Genomic DNA, 15,047 nt, shown 5'->3' with positions numbered 1-15,047 from the left:
TTTTTTATCATCTTCTTTAAAAATACATACTTCTCGAATTCTTCCATCGATATTATCTTCCTAAAAACAGATTCAAAATTTAACATACGAGGCAAATCTCATGAAATCTGTTGCATCCTTATCAAACTTCATTGAGCATTACTATTATTAATTTTCTTCGTTAATAATAATGAAGAGCAACAGGATTAAGTAAAAGACGATTCAAAGAAGATAATACTGTTAACAATATTGAAGATAACTGCGATTATTCAAAGAACAAATGATTTTGGATGTAACTGGCACGTGAAAGAATTACATAATGTGTGAAACGCGGCATTAAACGGTGCACGGATCACCAGGGCAGCGATCCCTCAGCGACAATAAACAAACGGCGACGACGGAAGTGCAGAAACGCGGCGTCGTCGGCTGTTTGTTTGATTTTCGAGTCGACTTTCTTTCTGGCAGCGCGGCATCCACGACGCGACGTAGACGTCCCCGTTGACGACGCGTGCACCGTGTATACATCGGTTCCAGAACGCGGTTTCTCGAACCGTGAGAGAGGACCACCCTGATCGTCGTCATGACTCCCATAACGCGCTACTTATTATCTCTTCCCTTGCCAAATATCGTGAAAATAATTTAACAGTATCTTCAACAATTTCGCAACCTTCTGTTAAACATAACCTATACAAAAATTCATATCTAATCATTTAATCTAATTAATGAATCTGTCTATTGAGATTGATTAATCACTTAACAAGTTCATCAAAGCATCTATTAATTATTGATATATTTATTAAATTATTCTATTAAATATAACCTATAAAAAATTCATCTAATCGTTATTACCTCTCATAACATAATATTCATTACATACCTCTTTTATCGCCAAATATCGTGTAGTAATAATCTTACATCACTTTAGATATATATATTGATAATTTTCTCTTTTGAACATCATCTTGAACAATTCATTTGATTATTTCTCCTCTTTTTAATTTCAATTATCATCTTTCTGCTTGTATTTGTAGGTTGATTAGTTATCCAACAAATGTGTTGAGGTTATACTAAAATGTTTCGAACGGTTGAGTACCTAACTGAACCAACTGTAGAAAGTCTCGAACTTGGGGAAAACCAGCTATCATAAATTCACTTATCTGTACCTGTCACGTACCTATGGTCAGTTTTTAAGAATCTTTCTCTTTCTTGCTAACAAGACATAGCTGGATTAAGGAAACTTTAATAGCCGTTGTATACCAAAAGTAGCGATTATGTGAAAGACGTATTTCCCCAAGTACCAGCAATTTATTATATTCAGTTCGTTTTTATCTTTTTAAGGTATTTTGCTAGGACCTGCTAGGGGAACAGAATCTTTTACTGATAAGTTTGAATTATTGCTTCTATGTATCTTATTCCTGGAAATTCTTAATAATATTTGGAATATAATATAGAAAATTAGACATGTTAAGAACCAATTGTAGAGAATGTTAATTAAAAAGTTAATAATCAATTGCTTTTCGTGACAATTGATTGTTTCTTTCTAGAATATAAAAGCACGTAATCTTTCTGAATTTCATGTTTTCACATATTACTGAAAATCCTCAACGCGAGAATTGATTGTAATTTCAACAAATAAATAAAAAAAAAAAAGAAAAAATGTTTTCACATAGTCCTTGCATGCACGCGTCGATAATCATGTAACCCTAAGTTTTTCTAAATTGGCCGTTATAATTTATGAGCTTAGGCCAACAAAAGCTTATTAATAGCCAACCACTACAAGGATAATCACTTTTATTGTTAAGTTTTCTGTAACATAATTGTTAGAGCTAGCGGGAGATCCTTCTAAACTCTGCGGATGATCCACCTTTATTAATCCTTAGATCTTTAAGAACCTGCTACAAAGAAAGCAGGAACGTGAGAAATTATATGTAGGCAGTTGGATATTTTTACTACTTAATATTCTTCTTTACTCTGGAATTGGTATTTAATGTAGCGGAGGATTCATTTTTAATTTGAAAATATTTCGAAGTTAATATTTAATACTGGGATTAACATTTAACTGTGAAAAATATTCTAAAATTAAAATATTTAATTCCAGAATTATTCTTCATTCAAAAACTGTTCCAAAAAAAGGACAATATATAAGCTCGGTATTGCTGTTTAATTGGTAAATCATAATACTATTAATCTCAATAATTTGTAATTAAAAATTATGTTCAAACGTACATTACCTGTGATTTTTCCAAGCACATCTCCTGCTGTTTATGTAAGCAATCTTCCTGCCGTTTCAAAAACACTTCCAGATTTTTGGGATGGTAGAATAATTGCCAAGCAATACAGGAAACATAAGCAACGTGACTAGAATTTCATTAAACCTGCACCGTACCATGTGATCAGCACGTGCTTGCCAAATTTCTCCAGTTTATATGATTGGCAGAATCCTGACATGTGTTCACCAGGATTGCAGAAAGGTCAGTGATGGTAGGTCGCCTAGTGCAAATAGGTAGCGCGAGCCGGAGAGAGAGAGAGCCAGTCTCTCGTGAAAAAGCTACCTTCGCAGAACCCATGATTCTAGGGAAACATCTAAAAAATAATAAATTAAATTACAATAAAAATTGTTATTCTGAGACTATGAGTCTGAGACTCTGGTCAATTGATTAATGTTGATATCTAACTTAATTTTGTCTTATAGAGAAGTATAGAAAGCTTAGGAATAATGTAAGATAGAAAATTTTCATCTGTATACTTCACCGTGAAATAATCTTTATGAATAAGAATATCAGAAAAGAAGCAATATTTCTATATAGGCGTAGAAATAGAAAATTTTTTTTACATAGGAATATTTCTTTATCCGGAGGATGCTTCGAATTTTCATCAGAAAGGAAGAAAGCAAGCAGTCTTGTTGAATAGGAGGGAAACAGGATTCAAAGGAGGCACGAGACCAGAGTCAAATGGTCTTTGTGATTCTTGAATGGCGACAAGTGCTTCTCACAATGCAGGTCCTCTTGACTTCTAATAAAAGTGCTTATCCACGCCACTCTTCCTTTCATGGTGTGCTTCTATAGATTATACGTCATTATTGGCAACAAGTTATTCTGAAACTGTAATTAAACTGATCAAAAGAACATAAAATTATTTGTACTCTGTCAGTGAATAAATTCAAACTGATTGATAGAATGTACAAAATGTTCATAATTCTATATCCAATTGTATAAGCTGTTTCCTTGCGAGAAAGGCAAAGAACATTTCAGTTTGTGTCAAAGTGATATACAGGGTGGTTGGTAACTGGTGGTATGTAGAATAAAAAAATTTTTTTTTTAATTTTTCCATCGAGACAACGATCTACAGTGAGATCCGTTATAACGAGACGCGATAAAGTGCACGCGTACCGAGCGAAAATTCATTTTCTCGAAAACCAAGCCTCAAACGAAAAATTTTTATTCTATATTTTCGATTTCTTTTTTCACGTTGAATCGCCCCCTTTCCGCTTGTACCACCAGTTACCAACCACCCTATATACATTAAGATATATACATAATGGTATACGCGAACATTAGAAAACCAATAGCTAATAATCTGCCTATTGTTCTAAACGTAAATATTTTTCTGGGCTTCTAATCTGAAATACGGACTTTTACCGATCACAAGTCCTTTCACCGTGACTTAATCAATCAAGTTTGTTAGTGAAGAGATTCGTTAAAATCGATATTACCTCAGAAGATCGGACTTGGACAAAACCTACGATTCGGTAATAATAGAAATGTCCGAAAATAACTGAAGAACAAGCTGAACATCATTTTGAACATCAGCAATCGTTCAGCTACACATAGTAAAATCCCTACAACGTGGTTAAGTGCATCCACGATGAGGTTAATCACAATGAACGATAGACATGCTGGAAGACGAAGATCTTGATTCACGAACGGAATGAGTGCTCGTCGGTTTTCGGTCCGTAAACTTGAAACTTCTACTACGACAATATCTCCTATGGCTTCTCAGCCAACGTTATTGCCCATGTGCACAAAGTGTCCCTGGGACTAGGCCATGCGCATTATAAACGTTGCCTTTACGATCCACGCCGACAGATAGTTTCTACAATGTTTGCACCGGTGCCATCGTCTTCGCCATGTGTTGAACACACGGTACCGTCATCCCGAGTAACAGCAATAAGCCCGAGGTAGGAAAGTTGCATAGTCTTCGAGCACGTACACAATCTGAAAATTTTATAAACTTTATGAATGAATTTCCTGAACATAGACGAAGAAATATAATCTAAACAATGATCTGTACATTTCACGTTCTATACATTTTCACGTTTTTTAAATTTCCTATAAATGCATGAAGATTGCCAGTCTAATTATAAGCACCAATTTAATTGATATTAATTCTTATTACACTGCCAAATAAAATGACTGAGAAGTGATGCTTGGTATAATCAAACGTATATTTATTTGAAACTTTCCCAGATTAGTTTTTCTTGTAATGGTGATATAATATTATGAATCGACGATGGCTTCAAATTTGAAATAATCTTGACTCAATGAGAATAGACAATACTCAATACTCAATTATTATCACCAGTCAATTGCATTTATTGCAATTATCAATTACACATTACCAATTGGCGGCTTGTCTGGATTAGCCATTAAATTAGTTATTTAATGTTACATTTTGCAGAAATTCAAGTATGAAGATATTATTCGTAACCTGTTACTTATACAAGTATGAATGGTCGCATAAGAAGATTTGAATGGCAGGAAAAACATGCTGATGTCCTGGGACAAGTTCTCGTCTTTTACCTTTTTCCCTGTAAGGAAACACGTGCCTGTACCAGGGAGTTTTCGGCAGGTCGCGAACACATGTTCCGAGTTTCCGTTCGGCTCGTAAATGCAATTCACAAACGGCACGGTCGACTCGACGTAACGACACATGGGCCATTATTCCATGCCTATTGCCACAATGTACGCCGTCCATTCTTCACAGGCTAGCATAAACGTCCGTAGGCTTGAAAGCTATGTGTTATGCAACTTTTTCTTTTCTTTATTTATTTGTTGAAATTACAATCAATTCTCGCGTTGAGAATGTGTTATGCAACTTGGGAGAAGTTTTTTTAGAATAAGGAAGATTTGCAAAATGGAAGATTTCCTCGATCAAGTTAATCTTTGATCGATCACCTGCAGCAATAAGCATGTTTAGAAATATTTTCCTTGATATTTTCAAGAAAAATCCACTGCATTCGCCTTCGCATAATTCACTTTCTTAAACACTAACCATTACTTCGGAATAAGCTTCTTGGGGATTCCCCGTCGTAACGGCTAGATGGTCGTAGACGCACCAGCACCGTTTTATGACTATGATGGAGGACTTGTCGAAGATGCTCGCCTCTCGCCAGGTGCTAATAACTTTGCTGGTGGCTGGATTCAACCTGGCATACCGGAGATCTTAATCACTGCAAACTGCAGTAACTGTAAACAAGGTGACTCGTAAATTTCCACCAAATCGGATTTACAGCGACCGTGCGCCGCTTCCAAGGAATTAAGTTGAGTGACCCTTGTCTCTAATCAGGTACCATTAGCAACAGGTAGAAATAGCACGTAGCCGTTTATTTGAAAGAAGTTCCCTCTCTCTACGGAAATTTCTAGATCCTAAATCTAGATCATCTTGTGCCAGTATTGCTCAACTTCTTGGATATCCACTGCAATTTCTAATATATTACCTAAAATATTAACATAATTAAAAGGATATCAAGGACCTATCACAGTAAATATGTAATTGGAATGATATAAAACTTTTTTGCTTATATTATTTGCTACTAATATAAAACGTCTTTGCTTACTGCAGCCTGATCTTGAAACCAGGAATTTTTAAATAATTTTTGAAGATGAAACGTAATCTACTTTTTAAATGAAACTTGGTATTTTCAAACAATTTTTTACATATATATACAGAAAAATATAACCGTCCTTCTTGAAGGAATAGAAAAGGATGAAGAAAACAAAGAAGAATATATATCAATTTGTTTTCTTGTTTCGACAAAGGCATGGGCAAGGAAGGAAGCCATAAAACGTAGTCGTTGGCAGAAAAAGGAGCCTCTGAAGACTCTTAACCTGCAGCGGTGCACGACGAGGCACACATTCGCATGTACACCGATTAAATGCGCCCCAGTACGCGCAATTAAGCCCGCGTTAATATCGTGAAACGGTGCGTGCGGCAGGAACGCGCACGCACGTGTACAACCCCTTGTGTGTTGCGTAGATGAACTCTCCTCCAGGAGACCCTGAATAACGATGCTCGTTTAATTTCGTCTCCTACAAATTTTTGAAGTATCTTTTACTACATTGCGAAACGTGTATTCTCATTTCTAACTAATAAAAAAAGCTTCTAAGGAGAAGAAATAATAAAAATACCTTAATGTCTTATGATGTTATGTGATTCAAATTCATATTAATTTTTTCTCCTGCCTCCAAATATTTAAAATATATTTTAATCCTTTTGTTTCATTATAGATGGCAAAAATTCTAGATTAATCTTCTTTAACTTTCTGAAGTTAGGAACGTTTTAAACAATCTAATATTACTAAGCCATTATCTCGTGATTTCTATATACATCTTCACATTGATCTCCTTTTGCCAATATAATCGACAGTCGTGTCTCTTTATAGCGATAATGAAACTTTACAATGTTTTATATAACACGCATAATAGGTGTGTACATAAATATTTTCTATGATAAGTCGAGTCCTTGTAATAATTCATACTTTCACGAGGCACTGTATGTATAAGCGTAGAAGTGTCAAAAAATCAGGTCGATTCGTGGCCAAACCCCTCGAGGTTTTCAGCTGCAAGGGAAGGCTAGAGGGGTCAGGAAAACGCCGCGAGTTATTCGACTTTGATCAGCAACGAGTATTATTTTGGTGTTTGGCCGCGTTATTTATCGGCCTCTTTATTGGCGATCTGATTTTCAGTTGGCCACGAGCCAGGATCCGGGATTTTCTGCTTGGTCGTTTCGCTTCCCAGAAGTGAACGGGAGAGACGATGAAGCCGCGCTAATGTCTTCACTTTCGATAAACGTGTTCCGACGTTGACGACAAACCCAGACGCTTGCTCTGAGACTTCCTCAAACGTTCGAAAGTCTCTCTATAGATTGCTACCTTGGTTTAACACCTATTAATGACGACATGGAAGTATTTTAATGTAATAATGCTTACTCTTTGAGGTTATGTTCTTGCAAAATCAGAATGAGATGAGAATTCCACTTTGAAATGAGAATTTTTGTTATTAGTTGTGAAAGATTGTAATGAAGGAAGAAATTGATAATAAACCTAGAAATTAAGTCTACAGGGCCAAGAATACGTACGTTTCACTGAAAATGGATCTTCGTGTACTTTTCATTGTAATACGTGTAACAATTTATGGGAAAATTGTATTCCATTTCTCATTCCTGTTGATACCAGATCTTATTCATCGCTATATGTAAATCCAAACTGTAAACAGATGAATAACATATTAGAGAAAATAAATTGAGAAAACAAAACTTTCGAACTTAGAAGAAAATTACATGAACTGATCGTTACAGAGACTTAGATTGATATTTAAATTAAAAATAACAAAAAGACTATATACTTTAGTTATATGTAAAACATTAACCGAAACAACGTACAACGAGAAATATACGAATCATAGAAGAAATTTAGCGCAGTAAAAGTTTGGAATTAGCGTAAGCAGATTTTCCTGATTAATCTAGAGATTCGTTTGGCTTAGTCGCCACCCCCACAACTAAATTTTACACAGGCGTGGCTGGACGGGGAATGGTAAATCACGGCACCGGGTAGGAAAACCGTGGAACCCGTGGAAGCTCGAAACGCGGAATTTATAGACACCTTCAAAAGAGCTTTCGTCCGTCACAACAAACACGTCTCGGCAATCCAGCCTGGTCATCCATCACCCAACCTCGCCACGCTGGAGTTGTGCTCTTCCACGCGTGATTTTCAATCGTTCCACGCCTGATGCATTAATTTCAATCCGTGAAAACACACCAATCTCAGCCTACCCTCGATTAAAACGTCTGCGAACCTAGGCGCCGATACTTGATGCCTCGAGTTACACCATTGTTGCTTGAGAAGATTTATGGTGCTTGGTTTATCCATGTATGCAAATGGTAGAGCATGGAGGAGTATATGTTCAGGCAGCTTCCAGGATAAAACCAATATAAAAAGATGTATGAAACGGATTAGTAGAGGTACATTGATATTTTAGGGGTGGTTTATAATTAGACTGATCAGGATAATTAAACCTAATAAGGATTACGTAGAGAAATAATAAAAGAAGCAAATTGGGAGAATATAATTGTAAAAGATACTGAACTATGGACGCTAAAATTGAAAATAGATGAGATGAATTAGTAGAGATGAGTCGATATTGTATGATAGTTCATTATCATCTAGTTATGATTAAATGGGCATCAATAAATGATTTATGTATGGCGTTAAAAAAAAAGGGATCTGAAGAAAGATTCATACTCGAAGAAAGGAACGCTATCATAATGATAAGTAAACGAAAGGAAGCCGAGGAATCGCGCGTTTTCGCGCCAAGTGAATGCAAAGTTTCGCACATCGGAGCGTGTTCCTGGCTATCCCCCGCTTTATTCTCACTGGCTCCTCACGATATAAATATTCAACATGGGTCGTCCCTCGAGCCTTCTATCCTTCTCCATCATATCTCCCTTTCCACTCCCTACTCACAGCCTACCATCTCTCTCGCACACATCATCCAGCCAACTTGTACTCTCTCTTTCTAGCCTCTCCACTCTTGCAGATCAAGATCACCGAGGCAACACAGAGAGATCATCAATCATTCCGCATAAAACTTTATAAAATCTCCATCAACAAGATCTGAAAACCAAATACTCAGATGAAACAAACCTTTAAGTAGCATATCTCACAAATACAAAACTATACTCTCATGCACTCGAATCTCTTCTTTATACAAGAAGCGAAGAGACTTCGTTACAAAAAAAAAGAGATAAATCAGGGGAACTAAATGGGAAAAAAATATAAATCGTCTGAAAGTGTCCAAATTCCACTTTCACCCATCTCATCTCTCCCCTCCCGGGTCTGTCTACCTCTTTGATAATGGCTACAACTTTGTAGATGCCCGATCGCGTTCTCCAACCTCCCAAACGCCCTTTCAGTGCATCTTTTTCTTTCTAACAGAGGAATCTCGTGGGTGGGGACTGATGGACGCGACGGATAAAAGAAACCGTCCCAGAACGAGGGAGGGATTAGGTTAGGAAGAAAGAGGGGCCAGGTAGGGGAGCAGTACGCGGTGAAGGGTAGGGGTACGGTTCTATAGCCGGAGGCGGGGTTCCTGGTTGACATGAAGAGGCAGTCCGAGGGCCGGTTCCTTCAGACGACTCTGAACTTTGGAGCAGAGACGTATGTTTATTGGTAACCTTAGCCACCAGTCGTTCTACCCCGTGTACCGTTATATAGCATCCTTTACAGTGTATCCAACAGTGGTGATTAGTTGAAAATAGCTGCAAAGTGGATTTCAAATATGCAGCCAGTGAGTCTTCAGGCGCAGAGGATCCAAGGACTTTATCTTCTAGATAACAACGACAGTTCTGGTATTCCACATAGCGCTGACAGCTCTGCTAGCAATTCTCCTCATCATTACGAGAGATTTTCACCTTCAAAACATTTGATGGATCTCAGTAGCCCTCCGGAACACAAAGATGACGAGGAGCTTGGATATCAAGCCCATCATCACCTTCATCATCACCACCACCAAGTGGTCTATCAAGAACCTACTTACTTGATGTATGAAAACTCTGACGAGAAAAGATACCAGGAGCAGCATTCTAATGGCAAGATCTTGAGAGAGCTTCAGACCGATTATGACAGGCGTCCCCATGATAATTCCCCAGGATTCTTATCAGACCATAGCAGAGATCATGAACAAAGTCTTTATTTGACACCATCACCACAGATGTACTCCTCCGGAGGTGAAGAGATGGCACCCAGACAAGCACAACAGGGCTACCATCACATGGAGGCGATTGAATATAAGCCTGATATAGAGCAGAGGTGCAAGCAAGCAGAGAAGAAAACTTATGGAAGAAAAAGAAAGTCTTGCAGTAGTGAAAACAGTGCTGTCTTGACGAAGAATATTAGAAGAAAGAGTGGAACTTCTGAAGAAATACACATTCAGAGAGTGATGGCAAATGTGAGGGAGAGACAGAGGACTCAGAGTTTGAACGAGGCGTTTGCTGCGCTCAGAAAAATCATACCCACGTTGCCCAGTGACAAGTTAAGCAAGATTCAAACGCTAAAACTGGCCACTAGGTATATCGACTTCCTGTTCCAGGTGTTGCACTGCAACACGGAAAACACCGATGGCGGCGAGGATGGTGGTGAGTCTTCTGGTGGAGTTTTAGTTCGCATTCCTTCAATTTATGTATGTATTTTGAAAACAATTTGAAGTATGTAATCAGTATCGCTTTGTTCTTTTTATTCCAAACTCTTTGATTCTAACATTGAAACTCAGATATTGAAATAAGTAAAATCTTAGAATCTTCGGAGCTGAAATCTTAATAATCTGGCCCAATATAAAGAATTTGTTTTTGAAATAAATTAAACAATTGAAAGTTAACAAATTACTAAGAATATAGTAATATGACAATTTGATAATAAATCGAATTTTTCAATTTTTAATATTCTTTCAAACATATTCAATTTTTATGTGAAAATAAATATCGACTCGTTTCTTCTACTTGAGCGCTTCAGTTCCGATACAAAAACATTGTTATCAAGATGAATGGTGTATTGCACATCTCTAAACATATCCGAATATCGAAGTAGCAATGCTTGATAGCAAGTAGCAAAGTCTCCGTCGGTACCTTTCTTCAGCCAAGAGCACATGTTTATAGAAACTAGCTCGCGTTTGTTTAAAGTAGTCCCGTAATTAAACAGACCCCCGTGAAGAAGTGGTCCTCCGATTCGAATGTCAGAAACCATGTTAAGTAGCTGTGTCATTCCTAGAGCTAGTCCTTCAGGTAAACATCTTTCCTCACTTGACTCGGTTTGTCGTCAGCCAAACAATGTTTATAAATTGATAGGTGAGCAAACAGGGGATCTAACGTTTCTACGAAGCTTCTGGAAGCTGCATTTGTTTACATGAAACAATTTATCTCTTCTTTGTTCAGGTTACTTAGTTTCCTAATTCATGTTTAGCACGTTTGCTGGATCTTTCGTATTATCTTGAATAAAGATGAGAATTGAGAATATTTGTGATAGAACATAGAAGAAATTATCATGACATGGTTTCTAAGGATAAATTAAGCTTCTGCCGTTGTTCAGTTAATGGAAATTGAGAGATCTGCGATGGAACCTAAAAAAAGTTTTATAGTAAATTAGATCATTCTTAGAATAGCTTATTAAAAATGAATGTTTAAGGTTTTCAAAGATAGATAAACCTGTCTTATTGTTCAAGTTGACTGATCTCTTATCCTAATTTCAACATTAATTTATACATCCATAGTCTTCTTAAACAAAGGTGAAAATAAAATTGCCAATTTTTTGGTATCTCTCTCCAGCTTAAAATTAAAGTCTTTATGAGATTTATGATGGTTTCTCGGAGCAAAAACAGCTTCTGTCGATATCGTAGCAAGGGGGGAACGTGTCTTCGTTAGTTTTTTTGCATCCCAGTATCTTAGCCAGGATTGACAGAGTACAAGGCGACCTAGTGCAAACCAAATGGCGACGATATACCATAACTTCAGGTGACTAAAGATATCGAGACACGCTAACTGTCCCGAAGACGACGATTGGTCCGTTTTCAGCGCTGCAACCGCGAATACCACTCTTCCATGTTTCTTTTTCACTTTGCTTAACTGATATCCCATGACGTTTCTCCCTTCGTCTCGACGTGCATTCTTTTTACTTGCTTGCGCCGGAACATGGATCCTTCAGCTCTCATTCTTTTACTTTTCATCCCAATGTATAGAGGCAAGCTTTGAAATTTTTAGTATTTCCTGTTACAATATTTGGAGTTTCAATAACATCAATAACATTCTTCTTGGGATTGTAAGCTTCTAGGATATTGAAATTTGGTATTACAAGCTTTGGAATTTCAATTTTCATTATTCTCAACTATGCGATTTTTAACTTTCACAATTGTAAGTTTTAAGATACCAAACATTTACAATTTTTACCTTTGAAATTCTAAGCTTTTACAATTCTGAGCTTTGGGCTTCCAAATTTTTGCAATCCTAGGCTTTAGAATTCCAAACTTTTCTAACAATTCTAAGCTTTTTGGAGCCTAAATTTTGCCATTCTTATCCTCGCGATTACATATTTCTGGAATTTCAAACATTGCTATTCGAGAGTCTGAACTTTCGACATTTCTCGTTCCAATACTCGAAATTTCATTCCTTACAGTATACACCGGTCCAAGGATGAAGTCCAGAGGGAATTAATCAAGCTCGATTTCCTGTCTTCTTCCAGGCGAAAGAAATCCAAGAAGCGCTGTCCTAGCTGCCAGAGAAATAACTTCGTCGTCGTGCAGTTACATGGCCCACGAGAAACTCTCGTACGCTTTTAGCGTTTGGAGAATGGAAGACGACTGGAATTCTAATCTCTAGAGAAGTCTGTGTCACGCTCAACAAGGTAAAAGTTACTTAAAACCCTTAATCAACGCTTGGACACTGTGTAAATACTTCCATAAACCTCAGGACACAGAGCTTCGAGAAGGCTCGACGATTATTTAATCCCCATACCGTACAATTTCCACGAAGTTCAAATAGCGTGTGGTAAACAACAACAACGTTCGAAATTGTGTAAATCGCACAGTCGCCTCTGATATGTAAATGCATGTGTAAGATACAATTAATTTTCATTTGCAAGATGTTTGATAAGTAGTTACTACCGATTGAGCATTGAACAGGAAAGATTTATTATCTTGAAATAAATAATAAATCAATAACATCGATGTACTACGTCTCTCATACGTGTTATTTATGTTTGGCCTGATCGACGTAACACGTCTCTCGCACGTGTTGTTTATGTTTAGCCCAATCAACATACCACGTCTCTCGCACGATATTGTAGGTTAAGCAGTACAACATATTATCACAAAAAGGTGGAAATCAGGCAAGTTCATTATAAAGTCAAGCGTGGATTTCTTATTTTCGCTGGTACGAAAATAACGAAATTACGACTGATCGGAAAAAAATAATATAAACTGACGGTTTGAAATTGTTTGTACACTGTGAATACTTGTATCTATAGGAAATTTGAATATGCAAAAATATACAGGATGCACATACCGTGCAAGAATATATAGAACATCCATAGCAAAAGAAGCATTTGTCATATTTAGTTTCTACATCTTTGGTTGTATCTATACAAATTTGAATTGTCGCGACCATCCAATCTAGTCTACTGATTAGCATCTTTCAGATCAAAAATTGAATTTTCCACTTCTCATATTACTATTAAATGATATATACTATATTCTGAAGCAATCTATATGGAAAAACCAAAGATTTGATGGTGAAGAGATGCTATCACACTTGCTGACCGTTGTACATAAATAATTAACAGCAATTATTCGTAGTGGAGGGCCAGTGACGTGCTTTATTGACCGCTCTTTGAAATATAATCGCGACAGTCGACTTTACGCCGCTATAGATCAACGGTTAGGTCTATACGATATAATGTAAGCCAATAATTTACGCCTCCACGTCGCTCTATTAACAGTGGAGTGGCTTTGGCCGGCTAGCCAATTCCTCCGCAATTTCTGTACCGTGTGAAAGCGTATGGAGCATCTTATTAACTGATCTCTTCTCGCTTCCGTCAATGTGATGAGGTATCTTCCAAAATCATCATGTTGGTTACGTCGGTGATCTTGGAATTTGGTTAAAGAGATTTATTAATTTTAACGAATCTAAATGACGAAAATGATGAAACATGGTTCACAATGATCTTATAGTTACATTAGTACCCTCGGTTAGTTAATTGGTGCTTTTGATATCTGTAATTTCATAGTAAAAGTAAGTCATTTATAAATTTTGATGAATCCAATTATTGGAAATATTTAATTAATTTGCAAGTTTGAATATTTAAGGATTTGATAATTTCCATAATAATTTTTTATTTTTCTATGTATTACTGTGATAAATGAATTTATCAAAAAAGATATAGTCAAAGTGGATACTTTTTTAAGATGTTTGCCTGCAAACATTAGGAAGAGGGCTCCTACGTACAATGAAGTCATTCAATGGCCGATTATTGCCCAGATTCCCGAAATGATTTTCTCTTGCTACTTTCATTACCTCTCGAAACGCTGGCCAGTCCATTAGGGCGAATTTATGGTTCTGGAGGCTTCTGCTTCTAAATGAAAAGTCAGCTAGGTCGCGTATTCTGCAATTGCCAACTAGAGAAACAGAACATGAATGTAACATTTCTATTCAAACAAATATTGCCGATTTTTTTTAATTTCTACTACAACTTTTAGTAATTTGTACAAATTCATACCAATGTAAATTTCTACAATACAATAGTCCCATCAACAATAAGGAGAAAACTTGTTGCATTTATAATGCATTTTCCTAACTTTTTAATTTTAACACAGAGTTTCTACCAATTCGTATAAATAATTTTTCAATTGCAAATTTCATTAAAATTATACGTACATCAGAATAATTTCAAAATGATACAGCAAGCACCAGCAGGGATTCCCTGAACTCGTCCGATTTTCCTTTCCCAGATTCACGATAGACAGTAGCGTCATTGCTACAATTTTACGAGTTTTTTTTACGAGCCTCGATGATCGTGGCAGGCTAACGTCTCGACGTTGTGGAAACAAGCTCTAACTGCTCCGACGGGTAGATGAAACTTAAACAAAACAACCGGCAGAGAAGCATTAACGAGCATTTTGGCGCCGATAGGTCGGTCAGAATCTCATACATATTTCTTCTTCTTTTTCTTCATCATTCTCTTTTATTCCAAAGAAGAGAACAATTTTTGACCAGATATGTATCATACAGTTAGAATGGAAGTTCTGTTAGAG

The 15,047-nt window shown here is 36.8% G+C and overlaps 1 protein-coding gene across 5 annotated transcripts; it reads left to right on the top strand.

The window, feature by feature from the left end:
* Positions 1-8,730: 8,730 nt before the first annotated feature.
* LOC117242371 (heart- and neural crest derivatives-expressed protein 1-like) lies at positions 8,731-15,022 on the top strand. Of its 5 annotated transcripts, none has more exons than XR_004495237.1 (3): positions 8,731-10,433; positions 12,482-12,626; positions 15,010-15,022. XR_004495237.1 is itself a non-coding variant. In XM_033508977.1 (3 exons), exons 1-2 carry the CDS (start codon positions 9,534-9,536, stop codon positions 12,616-12,618), a joined length of 993 nt encoding a protein of 330 aa, XP_033364868.1. In that variant the 5' UTR covers positions 8,731-9,533; the 3' UTR covers positions 12,619-12,626; positions 15,010-15,022. The 5 variants fall into 5 exon arrangements, 4 of the variants coding, with proteins under 4 accessions (XP_033364868.1, XP_033364867.1, XP_033364866.1 ...); XM_033508977.1 differs by having other exon boundaries at positions 8,731-10,389; XM_033508976.1 differs by lacking the exon at positions 15,010-15,022 and adding an exon at positions 12,709-14,059 and having other exon boundaries at positions 8,731-10,389; positions 12,482-12,643.
* The last annotated feature ends 25 nt before the right edge of the window (positions 15,023-15,047 follow it).

Source organism: Bombus vosnesenskii, unplaced genomic scaffold, assembly GCF_011952255.1.
Source record: "Bombus vosnesenskii isolate JDL3184/JDL3185 unplaced genomic scaffold, Bvos_JDL3184-5_v1.1 scf7180000016274, whole genome shotgun sequence".
Taxonomy (NCBI): Eukaryota; Metazoa; Arthropoda; class Insecta; order Hymenoptera; family Apidae; genus Bombus; species Bombus vosnesenskii.
This window is presented reverse-complemented; position numbering and strand designations above follow the sequence as displayed.

Bases quoted from the DNA above. Each gene is read 5' to 3' on its own strand.
- LOC117242371 (XM_033508977.1), top strand. From the start codon at position 9,534: ATGCAGCCAGTGAGTCTTCAGGCGCAGAGGATCCAAGGACTTTATCTT. The intron at 10,390-12,481 runs GTGAGTCTTCTG...GTCTTCTTCCAG, and splicing joins CGATGGCGGCGAGGATGGTG to GCGAAAGAAATCCAAGAAGC.